Raw genomic sequence first — 27,171 nt, 5'->3', positions numbered from 1 at the left:
GCAGGGCGCTGGCGTGCAGGCGACCCTGAGGCCTCGACGCTCACCACAGCCAGCAGCGTGTCACGGGGCTGGGTTTTTACCGGATAAGCCTGTGTTACGGACACCGCGGACGGTCAGCGAGGCCGCCACAGCCGATGCCACGGGCCAGGCGGCTCGACGCGTCCTCCTGCGGCCTGTCCTCCGTGCGTGTACCGGGCAGGGGCAGAGTGGGTCCCTGCTGCCTCTCCATCTCACGAGGACACCCGTTCCTGGTGGACTGGGGTCCTGCCCCATGACCTCATTTTATCTTAATTTTCTCCGTCACAGCTGCACCCCTAAACACAGTGCGTGAGTCTGGGGGACACGGGCCGGCTTGTAACGTTGGCTTTGCCGGCATCTTGCTTGTTCCACTCAGAGTGTCAGATACTCGTACGCGGCCGTGCGTGTATGTGGACCGCGTGCCCACGAGCACATGTAATCAATCATACGTGACCGGGATCTGTCATGCCTGCTGGGGGCTTTCCTAGAGCGGGTTCTTCTCTCCGCGAGCCTTCTGGCACTTGGCTCCCCCCGTCCCTGTGCGGGGACGCACCTGCCCTGTGCCCACACCCCACTGAGCCCGGGAACTGAGGAGCCAGGGAGGTCACAGAGCTGTGGTTCTGACGTGCCCACAAAACCCCCAGACTGAGTTGTCAGTGGTGTTTCCGGCCCAGAGAAGGGTGGCCTGTCCGCCAGGCAAAGGGATGTTTTCTCCTTGGTCTGCCGGCCCCTGCCTCCCACGAGCCCGCAGCCTCGGCCGTGAGCACAGACCCCAGTGCGGGCACGGACAGGCTCGTCCTGCTGCTCGGAGCTGGGGTGCGGGAAGGCCGGGCGGAGGACAGGAGGGCGGGGAGCTGCTCGTTAGCAGCCTCCGACTAGGGCAGGGGCCTGGGTCACTGGACGCCTGGACTTGCCCAGCCCCCGCTGCAGGGGAGGCGGGGGGGCAGGGGCCCCAGAGCCCCGCGGCAGCCCCGGCAGGATGCAGGCTGCTTGGTTCTCGGGACGGGGGCTGCGGGGTCCGGAGCGCTCGCCCCTCCCCCTGCCCCTGGCCAGGAGATGATGGCTCTTCGCAGCTCGACGCTGGGGCCCGCCAGGCGTTCGATGAGCAGCCGCTGTCCCTGGGTGATGTTGATCTGTGAGAGCAGCTCCGTACCCTTCCCGGTCTTTAAGGGAACCGCACTCAGCCCGCACGCTGCGCAGACACTTGGATCGTTAGGATCAGAGGGCCTCCCCTCCGCCTCCCCACCTCCCCCCCCCCCCACCGAGATGCTCTGGCCACGCGAAGGGTGCCTCGTGCAGGCAGCACTCCCACAGCCGCGGTCTGCCCGGCGGCCACGTCGCTGTCCGTGGGCAGGGGCTGCTGAGGCCTGTCCTCCACCCGCCAGCCCAGGGTGCTGAGGGTCAGCCGGAGCCCTGACCCCAGATGAGGAGGGGGAGTAGGATCCACCCAGGTGCTGAGGCGGCGGGGGTCTTGTGCAGCTGGGAGGCCGGAGGCCGCTCCGAGGCCGCCGCGGGCCGTACGCCCGCTGGGCTGGGCTGAAGGAGCCCTAGAAAACCACCCCTGCACTTGATCTCAGCAGGGCATTTCCCCCCGAGCCCCGCTGGCGACGGGCCCAGCTGCGAATTGGGAATCGATGCCGGTTCCACCTCCGGCCACCGCGAGGCTGGCTCTGTGGATTCCCGCTGCCGGAAAGCCTCCACCCCTCCCCCACCCCTGGGACGGGCCGGGGGGCGCCCCCGCGGTGGGGCAGAGCCTCGTGTTGGCCAGCTGCCGGGGCGTTGGTCCAGGCGCGTGGGACTCCTGGGCCGGAGGTCGGCATGTGCTGAAGACGGCCCGCCGTGGCTCGTGTCTCTGTTTCTCTCATGCCCGCTGGTGTTCGGAGACCTTTCTCCCGTTTTCCAGCCGACCTGCCGGGCAGCCCAGAGCGGACAAGGGCCGGGGGGTGCCAGCCGGCTTTACGGGGGACGAGAGGGGGGCTTCCCGCCCCGGGTGACCGGCCCCCCCCAGGGCAGCCTGGTCTGTGTCCGCATCCCCTCTCCAGACTCCGGTGCCCGCCCCTTGTCCCGTGCTCCTGACGCTTTGGAGGCGGGACCGGGACCCCCACCTGCTTCCTGATCCCTCTTGGCGAGGTGTTTCTCCCTGACTTCCCAGCTTCGGGGGGAGGGCATAGCGGCACGAAGGGGAGGAGGGGCCGGGGAGCCTGGACCCTGGCACCGGCTCCACCCCGGGCTGGGCGGGATGGACGGCAGAGGCTCGACTCCCTCCGGGTCTGCCCTGGGCCTCTGTCCAGCGGCCTCCACCCCACCAGCCTCAGGAGCCACATTTCCTTACCCGCCTCCCAACGAGCGGTGTGTGAGGAGCGTTTGAAGAGAGGAGGGGACGTGTGCCCACCGTGTGTCCGGTAACCCATCCTCTGGAGACCTCGCCCCCCGTGGCCCGTGCTGACTAGAGGCACAGCCCCGTGGCCAGGCAGCAGCCAGTCTACTCTCCTGGCCTCTGGAGTCAGAGCTTCCTTATAGGGCTTTTCTCGGATGCAGAGCGGGGGCCCCGGGTGGGGATAGAAGCCACCAGCGGGATAGGCCTCAGCCCTTTCCCGATGAAGGTGCCCACTGTGCCCCTCCTGACCCCTGACCGGGCAGGCAGGACATCCCCACGGTGGCAGCCGCCTCACCGCCATGAGCTCCCGGACGCGGGGGCGGAGGGGCTCCGTCCCCGTCTGGGTGCTGGGTGAGTCCTCTCCCCACATCAGGCAGGCCTCAGGGACCGAGGCGGACGTCCGTGCCACTTTAGCCAGTCGCTGTTTTCGGGACCTTTTGTCCACCCCCGACTGGCCGCACCAGCACCCCTTGGGCGCCTGTCACGGGTGCAGGGTGTCGGCCGCCGTGGCCTCCCGGATCAGAACCTCCTGCACCCACGACCCCTGAGGGCTCGGTGCACAGATGAGGCCCTGTGGCCGAGTGTCCCTGCGGGACGCCCGTCTGCATGCGGGGGGGGGGGGGAGCGTCCCCAGCACACTGAGGGGTGCGGGCTTCTCCCGTGAGCACAGCGCGCCCCAACTCGGGTCTCATCCGCGGTCCCGGCACAAAGTGCTGCTTCAGCTCCTGGCTCCGCCAGCGTGGCCGTCAGCACTTCTGCAGGCTCTCTGCGCAAACACAGGCGGGCTGCGCCTGGCGGCGGGCTCCTCGGGGTTCCTCCGGGAACCCCCCGGCCGGGCCCGAGAGGTGCAAAGTGGGGGTGCGGGCGGCACGGGCGGGGCCGCGCCGAGGAGGCGCCTTCAGCGCCAGTCAGCCAGGGCAAGCGGGGTCAGAGTCCAGAGAGGCCCGGATGGCCCTCGGGGTCCCAGCGATGGGGAGGGGGCTTGAGAGAGGACTCTAGAAGGTTCTGACCAACCGTGGCCGGGAAGAGGTGGGGCTGTGGTCCCAGTTCCGCCGACTCAGGCACGGCCTCGACCAGATTGAGAGAATCCGGAATGGCGCGTGGGCCGGTCTCCTGCACCTCCAGGCCTCCCAGCGTGAAGGACGCGGGCCCGGAGGGCCTCCCAGCAAGTGTCATTCCTCGCCACGTGACGGTGTCTTCACTGTGCGGTTCTTATCCGGGCAGCACCTCCTACCTGCGTCGTAATCCGTCCTCAGTAAGCGATGGGAGCTCCTTTGCACTGGATCCCACCGGCCCAGCCCCCCGTCCCTTGGCCTCCTTCCCACGGCCATCTTGCACTTCCTTCCCTGCCGCAGTGCCCGCAGCGAGCTCCCGCAGGGGCCGCAGGGTCGCAGCCAGGGCTCCCGAGGGGAGGTGGGCTGGGGGCCGGGGCGGGGGGCCCGCGCAGCGGAGGCCACACGCCCGGAGTCCTGCTACAGTGTAGGTGACGGCTAGCAGGTGCTGAGGGAGCCGGTGGGCGGGCGCTGTGCGGAGGGTGCTCTGCCCCTGCGCTGCCACCCCCCGTGCCCCGGCCTTTGTGTCCCGCCAGCTGCAGCCTCGGCCAGCCCGGGCGCCGTGTTCGTGCCCACCCCTGCCGGCGGTCCCCGAGGGCCCCGCGTGGGCACGCTACCCGTCGTGGGTGCTGTCGTGCCACTGGGCTGCCCGTGGGTCACCAGGACCCTGGCTCAGAAGCACCTGCTCGCCGCGTGCAGGCAGGAGACCGACGTGACGCAGAGGCCCCGCTGCGTCTCCCCGCGGCCTCCGTGTCTGTTGATGCCGGGTCTCCGAGGCAGCCGGTCCTGATTAACTGTGCAAACTTAATTAGTTCGCATCAAAGTTTGCAGAGGGCGTTCCTCGGGGAGCTGGCGCGAACGGCCTCCAGTCGCAGGAGGACCGGATTCCTCGCTGAGGTGGTGATACGAACACTGAGCACTTTCTCAGGGTCTCCGTCCTCCCCGAGTCCTGTTTTGATCCGTCTTTCTGTCTGGTCTTCCCTCCCCTGCGCCGCTGTACGTAATATTAAAGCAATTTTTCCTGGGGAGACCGGAGGAAGCAGGCAGGGCGTTCTGAGACCCGGGGACCCAGGGTGGCGGGAGGACAGCTGCCTGGCTGTGGGGCGTCTCCCCCTCTCACTGTCACGTCGGCTGCGCCGCCGGGGTCCTGGGGTGTGGCCGGGGGGCTGCTTGTTGCTGGCTACACACGTGATGGGACTGTGCTTGGCCTCGGCCACCGGGCAGCCTGGTCACTCGTTCCACGGCCCTCACCCTGTGCTGGTCTGGAAGAGTCTGATGCCGCCCCAGGGATCCGTCTCACGTGGGTGACATCTTACGGCTTTGGCCCCTCTCTCACCTGCCCTGTCCCCCTGGGCCTGAAGCCCCCGGCTCACTTCTCCACAGGCTGGTGCGGCCTCCGGGGCACCGCCACCACTGGGCAGGTCTCCCCTGTCCACCATGCCCACAGCTCCCAGGAAGTTGGCTGTGGCGACCCGTGTCGTGTTGGCCCAAGTGGCACAGGGAGGCAGGGCTCCAGGTGCGCACCTCTCCACCCCCAGGAGAGCCTCTGTCTCCCCACCGGGAGCCTCGGCCCCCGGGTCGCTGGAGGAGAAGGGGTGCGTGTCTCCTACAGGGAAGACCTGGGCTTCGGGGGGCCTCTGTCTTCCGGTGGCGTCCTGTCCGGCCTCCCTCCCTGCGCCCCTTCCGTAAGGGCTGTGTTAACGTGCCCTCCAGAGGACAGAGAGCACACCCCAAGGTGCGTGACCACCTGCCAGGGCGCTCCCCGTAGTCCCGGCAAGGCAGCTGGCGCCAGAGTGCCAGGCCGCGTCCCTCCCCCCCGCCCCGGGTCCCCCCCAGCCGCTTCTGAGCCGTCTGTCTTTCTGGCACGTTTGCTGCTTCTCTGCCCGTCCCAGCCACATGCGCGGAGTGACGGCCGGCGGTGCACCTGCAAACTGGGGCCCAGCGGTTTGGGGAGACTCTTGAGCCGAGCCCTGGTCCCCACTAGGGCAGTCACCGCTGCCCGGGCCTGAGGTTCCGCGGCGGGTACGCCCGATGCACGCCCGGCTGACCCCAGCTTCCCCACGTGGGGCTCAGGACCTTCCCCTTACCCAGCCTGGGGTCTGTTTACACTGTAAACTGTAGGAAGCGCCTCCGGGGTTAGAAGGGGCTGGTCCCTCGGAGAGCCTGCCGGGCTGGGGTTCACGAACTTCGTGCAGGACCAGCCAGCGACTGTTGTGGGCCTTAGAGGCCGTGCAGTCTCTTGTCGCGATGGTCTGCTGTGCCCGCGTCAGGCACGAGCAGCCACAGATGGGTATGTAACTGACTGGCCATGGCTGTGTGCCAAGAAAACTTTATTTACAAGACACGGATGGTGGGTTTGACCCAAGAGCCATGGTTTTGCTGACCCCTGTTCCAGAAGATGGGTCTGTTTGTAGCACTGACCCCGGCAACTTCCTCAAGTTCATGTGTGTTTCCAGCCTCCGCTCCTCCCACACGTCCCCCCAACGCTGCCGTCAAGGGTCACTGGCCACTGGGCTCCCCCTGGGTGCACCAAGTATGTGCTGCCTCAGGACCTTTGCATCTACCTCTCCCGCTTCCTGCGCCCCCTCAGAGCCATATGCCTCGTTCTCCGCCTCATTCAGGGCTCTGTTCAAGGGTTACCTTGCGGATGGGCATTGTATGACCATCTCTGTGGAAGAAAACCCACTGCCTCTCTAGAGGCCTCCCCTGCTTCCTTTTTTCGACGTTGTTTTACTTTTTACTTAGAATCTGTAAGCTCTGTAAGAGCAGCGATTTTGTCTAATTTATTTCCAGTTGTGTCTCTAGCAGCTAGAATAGCGCTTGCCACATGATGGGCATTCAGTAAGTGTTGGAGGGTGGGTGGGTGGGTGGATGAGTGGGCAGATGGATGGGTGGACGGATGGACGGACAGGCGGATCGTGGGCAGATGGATGGGTGGACGGACACACAGGTGGTGATTGGATGGTTGGGGGGGGACAGATGGACAGCTGGTAGGTGGGTGGATGGATGGACAGCAAGACGGTGGGTGGACAGGTAGGCAGATGGTGGGTGTGTGGGTGAAGAATGAATGAGTGAATGAATGAATGAGTGAATGAGGAAGCAGTTAATCCTCTCTGGAGGCTCTGGGAGGATGCACAGGAGAAGCAGACTTCGAGGTGGCCCTTGGAGGGCGAGGAGGGCCTCACTGGGAGCAGGTCACACAGGCAGAGGACCGAGCGCACGCAAAGGCGCGAGACAGGAGAGCGTGGAACGCGTGTGGGGATCACGTGGCTGCAGGGCGCGGGGCGTGGCATTTCTGCCGGTGGCATTGGCCTGTGTCGGGGGCAGCGGGAGCTGAGGGGACGGCGGGTGGCCTTCCGGTGGCCTCAGGGTGCGGGGAGGCGGCAGCACGGTGGAGCCTCCGTTGAGCGCACAGGCCCGGCCGGCCGAGCTCCTCGGCTCCCTGGGTGCGTTTCTCGTGTCCTCCCAGAGGGCCCCGAGGCAGACGCCGTTCCTGGTGTGTCAGGGAGGGACAGAGGCCCCAAGAGGGCTCACTTGCCGGAGAAGATTCAGGGCCGGGCTGCCGGCCGCGGGGAGCGCGTCCCCCTCAGGGCCAGGCCAGCCGCGCCGCTTACCGTCCACTCCCGCCTGAGGTCCCCACAGCTGCCCCAGCCTCGTGCGCCACCTCACACGGGACGGGTCGGCACCCGAGCCTGGTCGGCTCGAGAGCGGGCGGGGAGGCCGTGTGGGTCTGGTCTTGGGGTGCCGCTGCCCGCCACCCCAGGACCCTGGCATCTGCAGAGACACGTCCCCGCGGCCGCCCCCTCTCACGCAGGGCGCCACCGTCCTGGTGCCAGCACGCCGACTGCGGTGCCCAGGGACCCGGCGCGCGGCTCCGGGATCCCTGCCGCTGGTGACGGGCACTCCGGCAATGACTTCCCGGCTCTGAGCCTGACCCCACGGCGAGGAAAATCAGGTTGAAATTAAATCAGATTTCAGATGTTAAACCAACCAATTAAAAAAAGCAATCACGTAGAAACACGCATTTTTCAAACCGCAGTTGTCTACTCTGTCGTAATTAACGGCTCCAGCGGCCCCAGGACACGTCCCGGCCCCCGGCAGGTGCCGAGCGGGAGGAGGTGCGGGTCTGCGGGCCGGCGGGGCGCCCGCCCCCTGAGTGCTCCCCCAGGTCAGGCGCCTGCACCCCGAAGACCCCCTCTGTGAGTACCAGGCGCCCCTCCTTTCCCGACGCCCAGCCCTACTCCTTCCCGCCCCTGTACCCGGACCCCGCCCCGTGCTGGGTGCCTGACATCACAGAGGGCAGTTGGTGACAGCGGAGCTGGGGCCGTGGACTACCGTGGGGCGGGACGCGGCCCCTCCTGGGGTGCCAGCCAGCGCGGTGCGGCCGGAGCCTGGAGTCGGGAGGCCCGCGCCAGAATTCCAGCCCGCGCCCTGCCTCAGTGTCCCTGTCCGCACCCTGGGGGCGGTGGGGGCTGGCCCAGGTCCTCAGGCCGCCCGCAGCTCCACGACTCAGCACGAGCTGCACCGAGCTCTTGTCCCGTGACTTCTCCCCTTGCTGCTCCCGGGCTCTCGGGAGCCGCCCCCCAAGGCACCAGCCAGGCCGCTATGACAGCCCCGTGGAGACCCGCCGGCCGCGGCGGGAGGGGACCTCACTTGTACCCAGCTTGGGAAGGAGGGTGAAGACCCGCCGTGCCTTCCCACCAGGCCCCGAGGGAGCCTCCCAGGTGCCCAGAACAGGAGGCCTCGGTGAGCGTTTTTTGGATGCATTCCAGCCATACTGCGTGCGTGTTGCCCACCTTCCGCGCGTTCCCGGGGCTTCCCACCACTGCCCGGCACCCCCGCGTTGGCCCCGGGCTCAGCTTCAGGAAGCCCGTCTTCCCACTGTTGCCGTGCGGTTCTGTGGGCCGACGGGATGCCCGGGGAGGCGGGTTTCGGCCCAGTGACACATGAAGGTGGCCCTGTGAGGTGCTGAGCTCCCCGTCGGGACGTTGCCGAAGTGGGGTCACCAGCCTTAGCAGAAGGCGGCTGTCTGACCAGACGGCATCTGAGGTCCCTTGTATCTCAGGGCCCCCGTGAGCCTGGAGCCCCCACCCACATGCCCCTCTTAGGCTACACTTCCTTGGGGTCTCGGCCCGAATGCTGCCTTCCCAGGGGCTGGGTCTCCGCGTGCATTGTTGACGGGTCCCGCCCCACGCCACCACAGCAGGTCCTCGTGTCCTTTGCCGTCCTCCGCCTCCCGCTGTGGTCTGGCGAGTACTCGGGGCGCTGGTGCAGGGGGGACACGTGCGAGCGCGTGAACGAGCGGTTGTGTGAACGAATGAATGGATGGGTGAGCGAATGAACGAGTGAGTGAACAGACCAGTGTGAACGGGCAGGTGAGCAGGCAGGGGGCCGGGCGGGCGGACGGGCCGGTGAACCAGTTTGCATGCACGGCCGCCAGGGGGGTTGGCCGCCTCTGGAGGGTGCTGCTGGGGCAGGCCCGGCCGCCTGCGCCTAGAGGGGTCACCTGGGTGATGGCGGGGGCGGAGTCGGAGCCCAGTCATGCGGAGGCCACTGGAGACGCGGGTGATTTAGCGACGTGATTATTTCCTAATGCGATACCTCAGAGCTTTTTATTAGATTTCCCCCTTTTCCTTCCAAATGCTCTTTGGAAATAAACACCTGGGGCTGTTATACTTTACTCGGTTTAATTAACTTTTAAATCACACGGCGTCACCCGGACCGCTCTCAAATGTCGGCTCCCGGCTGGGCCGGGGCGGCCCGCCGTGCTGCCCCCACAGGTGCCCTGGGAGCCCCCAGAGTCCAGGCCGCGGCCCTCAGCCCCTGCCCCGCCGGAGGTTCCGGGCCGGCGGGCACCTCCCGGGCCAGCGGACGCGGGGTCTCGCCGCAGGGCGAGAGGCGCCCACCCGCAGCCCAGACACGATGAGACCGGCCGGGGAGGTTTTCCAGAGCGCGTGCCAGCCCCGCCCTCTGGGCATCGCGGGGCCCCGCTCCGTCCGTGCCTGGCCGCCTCCCTTCCCGACACCCCGCAGCACCCCCAAAAGGCCCAGCTGCACCCACTGGACGTGTCTGCCTCTGTTTCCGGGTGCAGACGCGCTGGAGCATCGGGAACGTCTGTCTGCGGAGGAGCACGGGGGCACCTCTCCTCACGCAGCGCCCGCCCGGCCTTTAGTCCGGCTCCATTTGGTGGTCTCCCTGCGTTCAGTAATTTGTGACTTTCCGGGAAATCATCTGCTTCCTTCAGGCTTTCAAACCACCCATCTTATCCCGGAGCACTTTGAAAACACGGGCCTCGCACGAGTTATTGGCGCAGTGGCGGCCAGGGAGGCGGTGATGGCACGTAGCGGGTGCTCCCCCGTCCTGGGCGTCTGAGATCCCCGAGGTAGGCACCAGCCCCTGGGCTCCCCGCCCGTGGGCCGCCTTGCTCGGGGCGGTGGGCGCCTGTGGAGGCCGTCCGGTGCTGGCCTGTCCTGGTCCCCGGGAGTCGGAATAGGAGGAGGAGGTCACTGTCCACAGGTGCCCCGGAGTGGGGCACCCGCTGTTTCCAGGGCGCTCGCCCTGTAACGCTTGGGGCATCTGCCCCGCGCCGGCCCATTCCGTTGTCACTCGGGGACGGGAGGCCGTGTCCCTCTACCTTTCTGCCAGGACAAAGGCTCCGAGAGCAGCCTCCTCTGGGTGGCCTGAGGTCTGGCCTCTGCCATGACGGCCGTGCCCCCAACACCGCAGCGGGGACAGCAGCGTGGAACCCGGAGGGCTGTGGTCTAAGGGTGACTCTCCCTGAGAGGGAGGCCCTCCCGGCGGATCTGGGGCCCTGCCGCCATGTGGGCAGTGTTCCGGCGAGAGAAACGGCGCGTGCCGCCTTGTTCGGGAAGTTAGATCCCCTTAATGTCACACGCTCGGCTGGAACGTTAACCACTGTTTTCAGGAATGAGAGCCTGGCTGATGGTGCTCGTCCGGGAGGCCCAGCCCGCGTGAGCCCTCTCTTCGTAAGCACACTCTCCCCCTCTGCGTCCAGGGAGAGGGGCCTCGGCGGCCCTCGTGGCGCGCCCCCAGAGCCACGTCCACCCACATCGGGCCCGTGTCCCTTCCCCACCAGGACCTTTGGGGGCCCCCCAGGGCGGAGGCGGGACCGGCCCAGATGTCACAGACACGGTTCTCGGCCCGGGAAGTGCCTTCCTGCCCTGGGGGGTCGGAGCGCGTGGGCCCTGGCCGCCGGGGGCCTGGCCGACTGCCCTGTGCACGGGCAGCCGCCCGGACCACCGCTGCTTCAGGACAGCGACCGTGACCGCCTTCCCGCCCTTTGTTGGCAGGGGTGCTGGGCCTTCCAGACCCTCCTGAGCCACGTCCCGTCCCTGGACACCTGGCCCGCTGCCCCATGGCCCCAGCTCGTTTGGATGTGAGATTTGGTGCTTGCTAAACAGAAGAGGCCAGACTTCGGTAGGGACAGATGTGAGCTCTTCAGACACCCCCGAAGAGAGGGGTGATTTGCCTTTCTCAGAACAGGCTGGAGAATCATTTCCGAAATTAAATCACAGGAAGATACCTGCCGGATGTGAGCAGGTGGCTCGTATCCGTTCTTGGGGCCGAGGAGCAAATCGCTGCAGATACGTTTTCAAGTTTCTTCTTCAAATGAACGTGGTCAGTGAAGATGCAGTTACCAGCAGGACGTGGGCTCTACTGCAGGATGAAGAAAATCCTACGATACGATTCCAGCCCCGTGAAGCGGGTCTGAAAGCAAATAGCTCCGTGCGGCCGAGGCGCTGACGAGACGGAGAACACACGTCACACGGCCTGCACCCGCAGCTGGCATCCGTCCGAGCGTTATTTGCGAAGCACGAAGGGCTTCCTTCCTCCGGCTTTTATTGTCCGAGGGCAGGGGTCTGGGGGAGGGAAGCCGTGTGCGCGCCGTGCCCTTGGCCGCAGAGCGAGGGGCAGGCCTGCTCAGGTGTTTAACGCGGGTGCCCACACGGCGTGGCGTCTCCTCCCTGAGGGCCGGACCGTGGCAGGGGGAGCCCGGGACCCTGTGCTTCCAGCCGGCTCTTTGTCCAAGAGGAGGGGGGCGGAGGGGAGAGCCCTCGGTCCTGGTGACCCCACCAGCCAGGCGGCCGTGTCCCGTCCCGAGTCCTCTCCGTGGGCTGGATGCTTTGTTGGTCCCGAATCACCCCTCGGTTTGGGGACGCCTTGGGTGCAAATGACTCTAGTTTGATCGGCATCCTTGGGTCTTGGTGCTTGCTCCCTTGGTGGCCTCGGTGGCCTCCACCCCGGTGGTGAGACGCTGCCCCACAAGGGCAGACCGCATCTCACCCTGGCTGTGCTCTGGCAAGAGTGGGGTGGCACGTGCCCCCTGGAGCACGGATGGAGGGCCCGGAGGCCAGCCGTGTCCCCTCCTGTCTGTCCCCCGCTCCCGAGGCACGGCCGCCACTCAGCCGTCCTGACAGCCCTGGGTGGTGGTGCCTTAGAATGGGTTCCCGTGGAGCTCGGCTGCAGGGAGAGGCCCCCGCCCCCCTTTGGTGGCAAGGCTGAGCGTGTCCGCGTTACTCTGTGGTCCCCCCAGGCCCTGCGGAGGGGGTCAGGGTGGCCAGCGTGGCTTTGTGCGCCTGACCCGAGGCGGTCCATCACCCCGGGCCCGCTGCCTGGCTGGTGCACACCCAGGGACTCGAGCTCAGAGAGGCAAGCGAGAGACCGCGACGGCCGTGCTGCTCAGTGCACTCCATTCTGGAACCAGAGGGAGACAGGCCAGTCAGTGGGGTTCCGGGCCGTCGATTTTGGGTTGCTGACTTCCCGGCCGCCAGACGCTGAAGGAGCCAGAAGGGCCGCTAACCGACCAAGGTCAGAGCCGCGGCCGCCCCTGCGTCAGTATTCTGGGCACGGCTGTGCTGGACAGAGCCGCGCTTTGGAGCGTGAGTCCCCGCCTCCCACGGGCTGGGAATAAATAGTGGGCTCCCAACCCCAGGCCGGCACACTGCCCGGTGGCCCGCCAGTCTGCCAGGAGGGGTCGTGGGAAGCAGGAGACCCCTGCTCCAGCGCCCCCCGCCCCCGTGCCCTGCGGTCGGCCCACCCGGGCAGTGCCCGTAATGGTACCAGGCGGCGCCCGTGCCCAGAGAGAGCGAGACGAGCCCTGGGCGTCACCGTGGTCCCCTCCCCCATCATCCTGCCGCACGGGCTCTCGATGGAGGGGACAGTGACCCTGGCCGTCAGGCCGTGCGTCGTGACGGCAGCACGGGGACGGTCATGCCGCCCCGGCTCACAGTGGAGGGGTGCAGCCCAGGGAGGCGGTTCTGGCTGAGCTCCCAGCCCCTCACCTCTGGTGCACACGCCCCCCCCCCCCCAGGTGGAAAGGGAAGATGGGGTCAGACATTGGGACCCTCTGCACAGTGTCCAGCACATGCCGAGTCCTGTCAGGTCACCCTGGGGGCAGCCCAGGGCTCCTGTGTCATCGCAGCCCCTCTCTCCGCCTCGGGGCAAAGGCAGATGTGAGGGGAGGTGTCGGTCCCCCGCGTAAGGAGAAGGTCCCAGGTGTGGCAGCCCCAAGCTCAGCTCTCGCCTGCCCCTGCAGCCCCCACCCCGCCACAGGCCCTGTGTCCCCCGCCACGCCCACCCGCCCTCTTCGGGGTCTGCCTGTGGGGCGTCCACCTGTCTCCTGCTGGGTTCCCTCCCATCGTCCCTCCCATCGTCCCTCGGGCTCAGGCCTGCCCAGTCACGGGGTCACCCTGCAGGTCACGGAGGGTCCTGCAGGAGCGCGCACCGTCACTGCGTCCCGGAGTTTGTGACGGCCCAGCCCTCGTCGGCGGGATGCACGCGGCCCCGTGACAGGATGTGACCCGAGCAGGGCCAGCAGGGGCGAGGCACGGGGACGCCAGCCCAGATGCAACCAGCATCACTAGTTCTTTGCTTCGTTGTCTCTTCACCCGTCGTGAGATTGTGCCGATTCACGTGGATATCCCAGCCGTGGCTTCGGCCCACCCCGCCAGAGCCTCCTTCCTGTCAGGCGGGCGCGTGTGTTTGCAGGGACCAGACTTCCGGGCTGTCCTGTCGCCACGGCGGCACGAAGTGTGGGGCAGAAGGGAGGTTCTCACCAGCCTGTCCCGGGGGGAGGAGCGCCGGCGGGACCGCTCTTGCGAAAGCAGGGTGTCCTCGGAGACCGGTCCTCGCCAGACCTGCCCCTTTGGAAACGAGAGGGGTGCCTGAAGCGGCACCCCTGGCTTCGACTTTGACGCCTTCGCCTGAGGCGGCAGAGGCCCGGTAGGAGCCAGGCGCTTTGGCGATGAGATGTTTTAATTGCATCCTAAGATGGGATCGCAATAAAGAACGCCGAACCGTGGCTAACCGATCGTATCTCAGGTCGGCCCAGCGCGCTCATCGGGCCGCGGCCCCCGGGGAGCCTTCCGGGTGCAGCCCACCGCGCAGCAAGCTCAGCCCGGGGCTCGGGAGCAAGAGGGAGCCTCCTGTTCTGCTCAGTCGATGTATCGCCCATCCGAGAGCCTTCGGGTTTTCCAAGGAGGAGGGAGGGACGCGCCATCACGCAGGGTTCACAGCGAGACGGAGGGTCCCGGCGGAGGGTGACCTGCTCCTGCTTTTCCGGCCACCCTGCCTGCCGGCGAGGTTCCGGGGCTCGGTGTGCGCTCCTGAGCGTGAGGACGGGAAGCCCGGGCCGCGGGCCTGCCTGGTGGGCGTGCTGGGGCCTCACCTCGGCTCAGGGTTCAGGCCAGCAGCCTCTCCCCGGCGGGCTTTCCCGTTGAGCCACAGGCGGGCGGAGGTGCACGCGGCCTCGCCATATCCCGGTGGCCTGGGCAGGGGGCAGGAGGGGGGCAGAAGCCCGGGCCAGGGAGGACAGGGGCACGTGGTCGGTGCTGGCTCAGGGCCCCGGGCGGGAAAGGAGGGCCGAGGAGGCGGGCAGTCTGTCCTCAGCCGGGCCAGGCCCTCCTAGGAGGCTCCAGGAGACCATCACCGTGGAGCAGGCACCCCCCACCGCGGGGTCCCAGGACTCCTGCCCCGGGTCCTTTCCGGCCGCCGCCGGGGACTGTGACAGGCTCCTCAGCGCAGAGCAGAGCCTGAGCCCCGAGCCCCTTGCCGGGACTGGCGGCGACTGCAGTCCCGGAGACGTGGCCTTGAGGCCCCTGGGCCAGAGCCTTGGGAACGGCCGGGTTGCCCCAGGGGCCAGGGGGGTGGCGGCCCCCCACAAGCCCGGAGCAGGGGTCGGAGGGGCCGGGTGTGACCTGTGGAATCTGTTGGGTCTCCCTCTCTTGTGTAATCGCCGGCGTGGCAGTTGCAGAGTTGAGATGAGGCTTAAAAAGCCTTTGTGAGTAATTAGTGTCAAAAACACAAGATCTACAAAGCCATAAACTCACAGCTTGGTGATATTACCGAGTACTAATTAAAAAAGAAAAAAGAAAATTTCCTTTCATGATCAGATTTTCAGCCTTGCCAGAGATGAAAAACAAGGCAGTTTGCAGATGATACCGACGCCAGAGGGCTGAGCGGGGTAGTCAGCACAGAGATGGTGGCAGAAACGTGAGGGCTGGGGACCCTGGGACGTTGTGGGGCCCGGCTCCCCGAGGCCTCAGCCAGGAGCGCCCGTGGTTCCTGGCGGGGACGGAGAACCCCGAGTCAGGGACACTCACAGGCCCGAGAGATGGGGCCTCGTCCCCCAGCGGGACCCTGCGCGGCAGCCGCGGCCCCTCGTTCCAGGGGAGGGGGGTCTAGGTTACCTGGACCGCGTGTGCCCCGGCTTCGGGCCGCCCGGCCCCTCCGAGCCTCCCAACAGCCTCCCTGCCCGGGACCCCCGCGGGAGAGAGGCACCTGGCAGGAGCGGGGGGCTCTCGCAGAGCCACCCTGTGCGCTTCTCTCGGCGCAGACAGAGGAGGGGACTCTGCTGCCAGGATGGAGGCTGCTTTAAGGCGCGACCCTCGCGGCCGCAGGAGGGCGAGGGTCGGGCAGCAGGTCCCGATCCCACGGCGACCAGGCGGAGACCACTTCCGTCCTCGTTGCTCAGGGCCCGTGGCAGCCACGCGCCACCCGGGTGACCGGCGAGGCCCAGCGCACAGCGCGTCCGGCTGCTCTTACGCCAGCGTGACTGTGGAGACACAACTTTCTGGGAGTCACGTCCGTCACAGGGATGTCTTTAACCCAGGGCTAGCACAGTGTGCCTGCTGCACGGCGTGTGACCACGGCCGAGGCACCCGGGCCACCAGCCGTGCTATGCCAGCCACCTGTGAAGTGCGGGCTGCCCCCCCCCCCCCAGCCAAGTGGCTCCCCCATCTGGTCTCGGGGTCCTCGGGACCGGCCTCTCCGTACGGCCGGGCCCGGCACTTGTGTCTCTGTGTCCCTGGCCCAGGGTGGGGCCGGGAGGCGGTGTCCGCGGTGGTGGCCAAAGGAGGCGGCCTGGGCCCGGCGGGAGAGAATCCCTCTCTCTCAGCCAGGTCGCTCCGTCGATGGCACAGGACCAAGCGTTTGCGGACCCTCGGTATCCGTACCCGCAGCCGCTGGCTTACTGTGCTGTAGGGCCCGGTGAGAAGACCGCATAGCGCTTTCTCCCAAGGCCATGGGGGGCTACAGGGGAGCCAGGAAGTCCCTGTGGAGGCGGCTGGGAGCAGGGAGGGCGTCTGTGGAGCCGCCCCCGCCTCCTCACTCGGAGCCGCTGGCGGTATTCCCGGGTGTTTGCATTCCCGTGTTTGAGGCCCCTGTGTGCGTGCACAGCACACGTCTGCTCGGGTTTTGGTCAGGGGTGCGCGAGCCTCCCAGGTCATCGAGGGGAGAATGGCCGTCGTAGCAACACGGGGTCGACAAGAGTGTCTGTCCGCACCATCGCTTCCTTTTGTCGGGTGCGTCCCGAAGCGTTTGGTGTTTTGACGCTGTTGTGAAGGGGATTGCTTTTCCTCTTCTAATCTCTCCTTGTTGCTACTGTAGAAAAGCAGTTCGTGTTTGAATATTGATCTTTTATTTTGCACCCTCGCTAACCTCATGTGTCTTTCCTGGTATCTTTGTAGTGATTGGATTTTCTACCTGGACCGTGACGTTGCACCTGCACGGGTCCACACAGCCTCCAGAGCGATGCTGAGCCAGCTGGCGAGCCTCTGCTTGCGGCGGGCGGGGAGGTGCTCGCTCTCGGGCCGTCGACTGTGGCGTGAATGTGGGTTATTCGCAGGTGCCGTCGGTCAGGCTGAGGAAGTTCCCTCCTGTTCTGAGAATCACATGGCCCTTCTTCTTGACGTATCAGCAGTGCTGGGCTCTCCGTGGGCTTGGGGCGTGCTCGTCCTCATCGGGTGTCTTAGACTTGATGTCGGGCTGGTATCGCTTCCTCCGGTGTTGCGTGTTGCGTGGGACCCGGGGAGCGCCACCAGCCCAGGAGATTCCGTGAGAGGTTTTCCGTAGCGGACACAGGGCTTAGCGGGTTTAGCCCTCCTCTGCGGTGAGCTCGGCAAGTTCTGTCTTTCAGAGTTGGTCCGCTGCATCTAAGTTGTCGGACTCACCGACGTGAGGCTGGTAGTGCTCCCTCCTTGTGTTTCTGACATCTTTGGGACCCGTGCTGTCACCCCCGTCCCCCACGACCCCATCAGTCGTCTTCCGCCCTTCATTCCTAAGCAGTCTGGCCCAAGTGCGTCAGCCTTGTTAATCTTCGCGGACCACTGCGGGTTGTATTTTTTTCTCTTGCTTTTCTGCTTTCTAGTTCATTGATTTCCGCTTTGATCTTTGTTTCCTTTCTTCTGCGTACATTGGGTCTCATTTGCCCTTTTTATTTCAGCTTTTTGAGGTGCAAGTTGAAGTCACTGACGTGAGCCCTTTCTTCTTTTCTCGCATAGACATTTAGCGCTAAAAACTTCCCCAAGGTCTGCCTCAGTCTGTCCGCAAATTCGGATGATTTTGTTTTCAGCTTCATTCAGTTGAAATGACTTAGTAATTTCCCTCTTGGTTTCTTCTTTGACCCAGGGGTTACTTAGAAGTAGGTTACCAAGTTTCCAAGTATTTTGACAATCTCCAGCTACCTTTCCGTTATTAGGTTTTGACTGAATTTCATTGTGGTCGGAGAACATACTTTGCACGACGTTAATCCTTTAAAATTCGTCGAAATTTGTTGTAAGGTCCAGAATGTTGTCTGTGTAGCAAACATACTTAAAAATACCGTGTATTCTGCTGGAGCGTGTGCTATAAACGTCAGTTACGTCAGGTTCTTTGATAATCTTGTCAAACGTCCTATCTTCTATCAAAGTCTCGCCGATTTTTTATCTTTTCTGTCAATTAAAGACAGACAAGCGTTGAAATCTCTGACTAATTCTGGATTTGTCTGTGCCTTCTTGTATTTCTGTCATTTTTTTTTTTTATTTCATGTATAAATTAGTCCTGTTATCATTCTGAAGCTACCCTCATCCCCAGGGACGGTCTTCGCTCCAAAATTCATTGTTTCCGGCCTGTCTTGTTCCCTGAACCTCTTTGTCTGCCTTCCTCTGGGTCGGGGGAATGTTTTGTACAAGTCGGTCTGTCTCCTTCTTCGACTTACTGTCTGTACTTCTTCGTGCTGTTTTGAGGGTTGTTGAAGGACTTGGGTGCCTCTTCCCGCAGCCTTCTCGCGACGTGGGGCGTGAGAACCCCGCCGCTCCGAGCTCCCTTGGATGTCACTTTGTGCACGCGAGGAGGCTCGTGGCCTGCTGCTGTCACGTGAAGAGATTTCAAGAGTCGGGGCTTCCCTCCGCTCTCCGTGCTCCCATTTCCACTCGTGCGCGTCTGGAGCCGGCCTCGCCTTCTGAACATTTCCACGGGGAGTGGGGGGCGCTGGGGGTTGTGTTTGGTTGCTGCTTCTGTACTTTGCAGGCCTCCGTGGTTGCCAGTGAGCGTCCGCTGTCACCCCATCCTGCGCCTCTGGCCATGTGTCTGGTCGTCTCTGGCCGCCGTATCTTAAGTCGTTCCTGCTTTTGAGCACTTGGGTTACCGTGCACTCTGGTGTCATTTTCCTGACTTACGTTTCATGTTCGGTAAGGTTTGCATCACCTTTCAGGATGTTTTTCTAAAGGGATTTTTTTCTGCCCTCCCATATCGACAGTCCATGGCGGAACAAGCACTCACCGCGAGCACGGTGGCGGTGGCCCGACGGTCAGTGGCCGGACTGCGCCCAGGTGGGCCCTCCTTCGCGCCACAGCCACGAGTCTCTTGGGGAGAGACTCACGTGGGTCCGCTCAGTTCCTCTCGGGCCGTTGGCCAGAGGCCACCGTCAGTTCCCCCTCACGTGGACAGCCCGTGACGTGGCGGCTGGCTTCATCCGTCTTGTCAGCACGTGAGTGAGTTAATATCCGAGGTGGGGACACAGACACCGTGTGCCCCTTTCCACTGAGGGAAGTCCAGCTCGCAGAGGGGAGGGGAGGGGAGGTGCCACGGTCACACGGCGAGTGGGAGGGGCAGCCACGATCGGAGCCCAGGTCCCCAGCTCAGTCTCTGCCGCTCCCCCAGCCGGCCGCCTGTGTCCCCGTGAGCGCTCCACTGTACCAGCTTGTCTGGACGGGGAGGGGGGCTTCCTGTGTGACCTGGTGCCATCCGCGTCATTGCGCTGAGCGTGGCTGGCTAGGGGACACGTGCTCCAGCCCATCTGGCCCGGTCCCTCCCGGGACGTCCGGCCTTCAGAGCTGTTTGGGGGCCCCTTGCACTTGGCCTCCTGCCCCTGGGAGCCAGTAGGAGGGAGGTGGCCCGGCCCCCACGGTTGTCCCCACCTTCCTCCCGGGATGGGAAGGAGGCCTGGGCCGGGAGTGGGACGCCAGACGGAGCCTGGCCCTGTGCCGATGACCTGTGGGCCCCCTGGGCACCCACCTGTGATGCACGAGGCTCGTTGGAAATGACCCTGGGCCCTCGCCGCCCATGTGCGCCCTCCTGCCCCTCCCTCGTGAGGCCGTGGGAGCAGCTGCACAAACCGGGGCGAGGCACGAGGGATGCAGAGCCGTATAAATAGAGTAATAATAATAACAACTGTGGGCTCGGAACCGATCTGCAGCTGCCGGGGCGCCTGGCCTCGCCCCCCCCCCCCACCCCCCAGAGCACGCTGGGGAGAGGTCGCCCCTCGCCGGGGACGGTAACTCCAGCAACGCCGGTATAATTAGAACATGCGGTATTTAGCCGTTTCCCGGCACAATTGAGCGGGGATAATTGGGGGAGCGATTTCCCTCCGCCCCGTGCTGGACATCCTTTTTGCCAGCTCGGCGTTTGCAGCTTCGTGCTGGGACGGGCTCCTCGGCGTTCCGTCCAGCTCGTCCCGATCCGCTGGCCACCACGTCCCTCTGCCTGTGCCCAGGCCTGTTTGGGTCCGCCTACGCCGAGCACCGGGGTCACCCCCCCCCCCCCCCCGCCGCCCGCCCTCCCTGAGGGACAGCAGTGGGCGGGGATGTGCACCAGAGCCGGAGGCTGGCAGGGCATGTGGGGGGGCGCCTGGAGGGCAGCAGTGGGAAGGGCCTCCTCGCCCAGCCCGGCCTACAAGGTGAGGAGACACAGGACACCGTCACAGTCGGGGGCGGGGGGCAGCAGGAGCGGCCAGGTGGGGGCTATGCGGAGGAGGGATCCAGGGCCGAGGGTCACCTCCGTGTCCCCAGGCGGGGCCCGGGTGGGCCGGGCCACTTACACCACGACCGACCGCCGCCCTGGTGCGTGGTTCTGGGTGGGAGACCCGTGGGTGCCGTGGCGGGCATCCCAGGGGCCCCAGTCCCGGGGCCAGGCGGCCGGTGAGGCCCACGAACTCGCACGTGCCTGTGGCAAGACCAGCGTGTGTGATGAGTGCCCTGTGTCAGAAGTGCCGCTCTCGGAGACCCAGTTCGCATCGGGCTGGCCCTGGTTACGGAGACGACGTGCGGCCGCGGTAGAAAATCCGCAAAGTGCACAAAGCCGTAAGGAGCCACGTTTCATCGCAGCTCCCTGAGCTAACCACTTAGGTTTTGTGGTTTACACGCTTTTTCTCTGCACGTGTAGAGCCGTGTCGTGTGTGAGCATGACCCACTGCGGTGCGTGCTCAGGGGGCTTCCTCCGGCACGGAAGTTCAAGGCGACTTCCTAGCAGACGTGGCGAAGCCGCTGTCCGCGCATCACCGGTGGGCGTGTGCCGGCTCGGGCAGCGCGTCGGGCCCTCGCCCGCGTAGCCGGAGCTCCCTCGCAGCCTGGCTAGTGTGCACAGCCGGGGTGCGCGGCCTGGGCCGCCCCTCTGCAGGGCGGGCTGGTCCCCGGAGGAGGAAGCGCCTGTGCTCCTGGTAGAAGGCTCCTCCCCTAGACGGGGCCACAGCCACCCACCACCCACCACCGAGCGCGTCCCGCCGAGCGGGGGCTCTCACACCCGACGGACGCGCGGGACCCGAGCTTCGCCAGAGCGCCCCGGGTCACCCAGGGCCAGCACCGGGAGGAGGCCGTCCAGACGGAGGGGTCAGAGCAGAGGCGTTGGGCGGTCGCGTCTGAGTGGGGGGACGGCCGCTCAACCCCGAAGACCCGGGGTACGCGTGCGTGGCGGCGGGAAGGGGGTGCCCGGCACGCGGCAGGCGTCTGCGCACGCCTGCACACACCGACCGCCCCACGTTGTCCCCGCGGGGCCAGCCTCTGGCCGCGGAGCCCGGCCGGGACCCGGCTGCAGAGAGGCCGTGCCTGCGCCGTGCCCGGGCTCCCAGCCCCTGCCTCGCACGCGAAGGCCTGGGGGTGGCACCGAGGACGGGGCCGGGATGGGAGCGGCGGGCTTCGCGGGACGCAGGGCCGCCTGGAGCTGTGTCCACTCAGGTGCCTGCCGCCCCCAGATCCGCACGTGAGCCTTCATGCGACTGAAGACGGCCGCCAAGCAGCCGGCCTCCCCCGGGCCTTGCAGCCGCCAGCTTCCCACCTGCAGCCGGGGAGCCAGTGAGGGAGTGGAGGGCCGGCCTCGGGGCATCTGAGCGCGTGGGCGAGGTGAGCCCCGGGGTGGCGTGGGGCTGCCATCAGTACCCCCACCCGCCCCGTCCTGACTGCGGCCGCCTCTTCCCCGGGCGTCCCGGGAACGGAGGGAGACGGTTCAGCGAGTCACAGAGATGAACAGACCGTCGCAACCGCGGCCAGCGCTGTGCAGGAGGAGGGGGCCCGGCTGCACCCGTTGCTCCGGGCCCTGTTCCGGCGGGGGGGGGGGGGGGGGGGGGACAGCCGTGAGCGAAACACAACCGTGCACCTGACCTTCCAGCCAGGAGGCGCCGGGACACAGAATGCCAGCCCCGGGTCACTCATGACTCGGACGTACCCCTTCCCGGGCGGGCTTGTGTCTCGGGAGCAAAGGCTGGCAGTTTCCATGAGGCCCATCGGTTTGTCCCGTCTTCATTCTGTTTTCTGGACTGAGCTTTCTGTGTGAAGTCTGACAAGTTCTCCGCCTGGTCTTAGGTCCTGAAATGTCGTCTCTGTGCTTGAAGGTTTTTATGTTTTACGTGTAAGTCTGTGATGGGCGTGGAGTTAAGTTCTGCGTGAGGTGTGAGGTTTAAGTCAGAATTCTTTTCAGTTCTCTCGTCTTTCTCCGTGGGGCAGCTCTGGCACTTGCGTTAAGAAGGTTGATGGGGGGGGGGGCGCCTGGGTGGCTCAGCCGGTTGGACGTCCGACTTCGGCTCAGGTCGTGATCTCGCGGTCCGTGAGTTCGAGCCCCGCGTCGGGCTCTGTGCTGACGGCTCAGAGCCTGGAGCCTCTTTCAGATTCTGTGTCTCCTTCTCTCTGCGACCCTCCCCCGTTCATGCTCTGTCTCTCTCTGTCTCAAAAATGAATAAACGTTAAAAAAAAAAAATTAAAAAAAAGGTTGATGGGGCACGTTAGTGGGGGCCTCCGTCGAGGCCCCCACGTGTGTGTTCTGCCCCCAGGACGGGACGGCGCCGCCTGTCCCACTCGGAGGCCGCGTGGGCCGTGCGCGCCCGTCTGCCGAGGGTTTTCTTCGGGAATGGAGGTCGCGTTTTGTCAGAGGCGTTCCCTGTGTCGGCAGTGGGACTGGGTGTCCTGGGGTTGTGGTGACGCGTCCTGACTGGTCGTCAGCGCACCGGCCACACGCAGAAGTGCCTTGCGCGTGGTCCTGGCGTAGTCGCCGCTCTATACTTCCCGACCACGTTAGCTGAGCTCTGCTGAGGGTCTCTGCACCAAGTCCACTTCTCTCTCCCGCCTGTGCGTGTGCGCCATTTCTGGCTTGCTGTCGGGCGGACACACCGGTGCGCAGGGAAGTACTCTCTCTGCTCCGTCTTCCGGAACAGACCGTGGAAAATGGGCGTTAATTCTCGTTTAAATGTCTGATAAAATTCTCCGGTGGAACCACGTGGGACTGGAGGTTTCTTCTGGAGCGTTTTAATTACAAATTCGGTTTCCTAAACGGCCGCCGGACTTGTCGGGTTCGCTGCTTCATCTTGACCGAGCCCTGGTGCTCCGTGGTGTTTAAGGGACGCTCTGTTCCCAGCTGTCAAGTTTATGGGCATAAAGGGTTTTTAAGTGTTTTCTTATTATTCTCGGAACAGCTCCAGGATCTCATTTCTGGTATCGGCAGCTTCTGTCTTTTCTCTTCCGTCTGTTTTGTTGCTGGTTTCGAAGGACCGGCCTCTGGTTGCAATACCCCCTCTCCTGTCGTCAGTATCGTTCATTCCTCCTTGATCGCGACCCTTCCCTTCTCTGCCTCTCGAGGCAGAGCCCCGACACCTGGCGGGTGGTCCTTGGTCTCCAGCAGGGCACCCCGGGCTCTGTGTCCCCCCGGCTCTGCCCGGTGCGCCCACGAGCCACGACCCCGCGTTTCGTCTCGGCCCGCGGGGTCACGGAAGCATGCCGCGTCATCTCATGTGTCTCTCGTCACCGAGCTGGGGCCCCCAAGTCTCTGTGACTGTTCACCGTCTGTTTTCAGGCCCCAGGATGCTCCCGTCGTCCTGCGTTTCCCTCCAGCTGCCGTCAGCCGCTTCCTCGGGAGTCGATGGGGCCTTGTGACAAGCCGCCATGCCACCGTGACGCAGAGACGATACCCCGCTCCCAGAGTCTTGAGAGAGTGGTGTTCGCACTGCCTGTTTGATCATCTTGTTGTGTTGTCTAAATCTTGCTCAGGTGGGGACGTGAGGACCCACACCTCGCTATGGGTCTCATCTCTGGATTCTTCCCGTGCCTTCGTTCGCGGGATCGCCTTCGGCTCCCTCAGCAAGCGGTAGGCTTGCACTCGACGGGAATCCCCTCCCCTCTGTGCCGTCCCACGGGCAGTCGGGGGCTTGGGAGGGGGCCACCGAAGCGGGGGCAGTTCCCTACTCAGGGCATCTCACAAAGGGCCCGCCGCGTGCCGTCCCGCCAGCTGTGGGGTGCCACAGGCTGGCATTTAACGAGCCCCATTGGAGCCACTACGTGCTTCGTCTTCCGATGACGCACAGCCCCGGAGCCCCCCGGCGTCCCCGCGTGGCCCGTCTCCGCAGACTCGCGCCGTGGCAGACGGACCTGGCCGTCTGGGTCCCGGCAGAACCCTTCGAGGCAGGCCCAGCTCCGCCGTCTGGAGGGAGGGGAGGCCTGGAGGCGAGTCCAGGCTGAGGTGTGAGCGCCGGACCGCGCTGACGGCCAGCCAGGGGCCGCCGGGGGTCTTACTGTGGCGGAGCGCCTTGCTCGCCACGGGGCGCCTGCCAGCCACACCGCGGCCTGTCACTCCCAAATGCTGGGGGCAGAGGAGGCAGAGACACAGGCCATAAATATTTCCAGCCACAGCCAACGCGTCTTACTGGGCAATTTGCTTTTTAAAAAATTGCTCTCTAATTTTAAGCGAACAGCCTCTAATTAGAGTGATTTACAAGGTACCTGGGGACCGGGTGGTATTTGAGCACGGTGGAGCCTAGCAGAGATTGATTGGCATGGCGTGACCAGGGCACATGCTGGCAGCCACACGGCTCCACGCCGCCTCTGAGCAAGGACACGGCCCTTCCCACGGAATGGGCCGGCGTGGCCGGGGGGGTGCGGGGGGGGGGGGCGGGTGGCTCACAAACCCTCGGCTTTGAGAAGGCCGCCCTGGTCACGCCTCCTTCCTGCACGCCCCCCGCCAGCCCCAGGGCACAGCCAGTGTCTCTGTGGCCGTGCGCTCGCCTCCTGAATGCCGGACAGGTGCACTGAGGTGCCCAGGATGGGCCTCGCGTGGGCGAGCGTTAAATGTCGATTGTTCGAGACACGGCCGCAGTGCTGGCAGCCGCGAGGGATGTCTGATGTGTGTAAAGCATGGCTGGGGCCCCACAGCCCAACAGGGATCTGGGGAGACACCCGGACTGAAGGCCCCCTCCCGGGCAGGCAGGGGTCCCGGCCAGGTGCAGCGCGGCGTGGAGGGACCCCGCTTCGGAGGAGGGTTGCCACTCAGCCGCCGAGCCAGGCGGGCGCCACGGCCTCCCTCAGCGCCCCCCCCCACCCCCACCCCCGGCCTGAGCGGTGCCCTGCGTCTGCTCCCCGCCCCTCCGCTGCCGGAGGATCAGCCCCTCTGACATTTAGGGGAAATTTTCACAATTGAGCAGAAGGCAGAAATGAAAGGATTTTCTCGGTAAAAGGTCAGAGTGGTTTCTCTTACTTTTGTTTAAAAATGGTCCGTGTTGAACTGTGACAAGCCTAAACGTGCGGACACGCAGGGGAGCAGGGTGGGTGCCCTGGGGAGGCAGCAGAGGCCGTCCGCGCGGCACACAGGCGGGGGGGGGCCGCTCAGACGCTGGGCGCCACGAGCTCCAACGGCCGCCGGGAGGGCTCGTGGGACAGGACGGGGGAGCAGGCAGGCCGGCACCAGCTCCTTCCTGGGGTCTCGGAGGGAGACCACCGCCTCCCAACAGGCGCATCCAGGCGTCCTTCCCGGGCGGAGGTCGGTGTGCGGGCCGCGTGCGTGGCCCGCCGCGTGCAGGGGTGAGCCGTGCACACGGGCGGAGCCAGGCAGCCCCCGCAGCTCCTGGGAGGAGGGTGGCCCCGTCAGGCTGTGGGGCAGACGGGGGTTTAGTACACGCTCCCAGCCCCGGGGTGGGGTGGAGGGGGGGAGTTCCCACGCTGTGCAGTTCACCCCGCGGCTTGCTTTTTGGTGTATTTGGTGTCTTCCAAGCTGTGCCGCCACCACGACCCGATTTCAGAACTCTCGTCGCCCCACCAAGGACCCTCACGCCCACTGGCAGTCCGTCCCGTGCCCAGCCCAGCCCCTGGCAGCCACTGATGTACTTTCCATCTCGCGGACTCGCCGTTCTGCACACTCCCTACGGATGATCTGACGCACGCGTGTTGTTCCGTGTCTGGGGTTCGTCCCTGGCGCAGCAGGGGTCAGGGCTGCGTTCTTTTCGTGGCTGAGTAACGGTCCGCCGACGGACTCCGTGGGCGGCGTGCGCACCCCGGCTGTTGTGCGTATCGTGGCCGGGAGCGGCTCCTCCCGCGGAGAAGCAAGGCCCGCGAGCGGGGTTGGCCTCCCAGCAGGGCCGCCGGTGGGAACCCCCTCCGTTCTGTGGCCGGCGCCAACGGGATTGAGCACCAGGGGGCACGGCCGTCCGCCCGGGCGCGGAGCAGCTCTCTGGGGCGGCTCCGGCCCCTCGCCCGTTCGTCTGTAGCATCGGGGGGTGGGGCGGGGTGTCGGCTGCCGTCACGGGGGCCGGGCTCTGAGGACGGGGAGGGCTGGGCAGACCGACAGAGGGCAGCTGGGCACCCGGAGCCCACGCCCCACGCCCCACATCCCGTCTTCTGCACCCCCGCCGGGGACGGGGTCCCCGTCCCGCCCTGTCCTGGACCGAAGGGCCCTGGGGCAGGGGCGGGGGGACCCCGCAGGCCACCGCACCGCTGACCGTGTGTCCTCTGTGTCTCCCGCCCGCCCTCCAGGCCACGGGACCCTCAGGCGCCAAGATGCAGCTTCTGGAGACGGCCTTCTCACGCACGGTGCCGGAGCTCATCGAGCTGCACCTCCTGCGCCAAGACAGCATCCCCGCCTTCCTCAGCGCCCTCACGCTCGACCTCTTCAGCCGCCAGACGGTGGCCTAGCCTGCGGCTCACGCGGAAGAGGGCAGCCGGCGGGTCCCAGGCCCACCCCGCCTCCCGCCACGCGGCCCCACGGACCCCGGCCGCCCGCACCCGTAGCCGGCAGGGGCTGAGCCGCTCTGCGGGGGAGAGGCCGCACCCTCCTCCTCGCCCAGGACGTTCGGTGCCGCCGCTCCGGGGGGTGGCCCGGGGGGCCCGCTTCCGGCCCCCTCCCCAGTGTGTACCCCCGTCCACACACCGCTCAAACCCGGCAGAGTCCCTGCTCCGTATGAAATAAAGTTTGCTCCTCGGCCACCCCGCCGGCTCGCTGTGTGCGTCTGAGAGGACGGGCTCGCCCTGCCCACCAGCCCTCGGTTTGGCCCCGGGGCAGCCCCTGGACACCAGGGGACGGTGGTTGGCAGCCCGGGAGCCACCGCCCCCAGCAGAAGAGAGGGAGCGCGTGTTCAGGTGGAACAGAGTGGGCGAGATACTTCCCCTGCCCTGGACTCCGCCCCCCCCCCACGCCCCCACCCTCCCCCCGCCAACGGACCGACGATGACGCTCACACTGGGCGGCCCCAGGTGCTGGCCGGGAGGGCGGCTCCAGGCCCCGTGTGGAAGTGCTGGCAGCCAGCACCCCAAACCCCAGGCCCCCACGGGCGACGCTGGTGGTTCCGGCCACGTCCTCCTCCCTGTGGTGACCTCAGGACCAGCAGCCTGCACACGCCTGGGCACCCGGGGCAGGGATGGGGATCACAGCACACGGGTCGGCCTTCTCCCCGGACCCCTGGGCACAGGGACGGGGGCCGCCTTTG

General features: G+C 65.9%; 1 protein-coding gene across 6 annotated transcripts in view; it reads left to right on the top strand.

The window, feature by feature from the left end:
- Positions 1-26,672, top strand: part of MAD1L1 (mitotic arrest deficient 1 like 1) — a 315,909-nt gene extending 289,237 nt beyond the window's left edge. For all 6 annotated transcript variants that reach the window (XM_081791670.1, XM_081791669.1, XM_081791671.1 and 3 more), the window contains one exon: positions 26,223-26,672. In XM_081791670.1, the coding sequence (XP_081647796.1) occupies positions 26,223-26,381 (159 nt within the window). In that variant the 3' untranslated portion in view covers positions 26,382-26,672. The remainder of the gene's footprint in view (positions 1-26,222) is intronic.
- Positions 26,673-27,171: the final 499 nt, after the last annotated feature.

Source organism: Panthera onca, chromosome E3, assembly GCF_046562875.1.
Source record: "Panthera onca isolate mPanOnc1 chromosome E3, mPanOnc1 haplotype 2, whole genome shotgun sequence".
Classification (NCBI taxonomy): domain Eukaryota; kingdom Metazoa; phylum Chordata; class Mammalia; order Carnivora; family Felidae; genus Panthera; species Panthera onca.
Note: the sequence above shows the minus strand (reverse complement) of the source record. Positions and strands in the feature narration are given on the sequence as shown.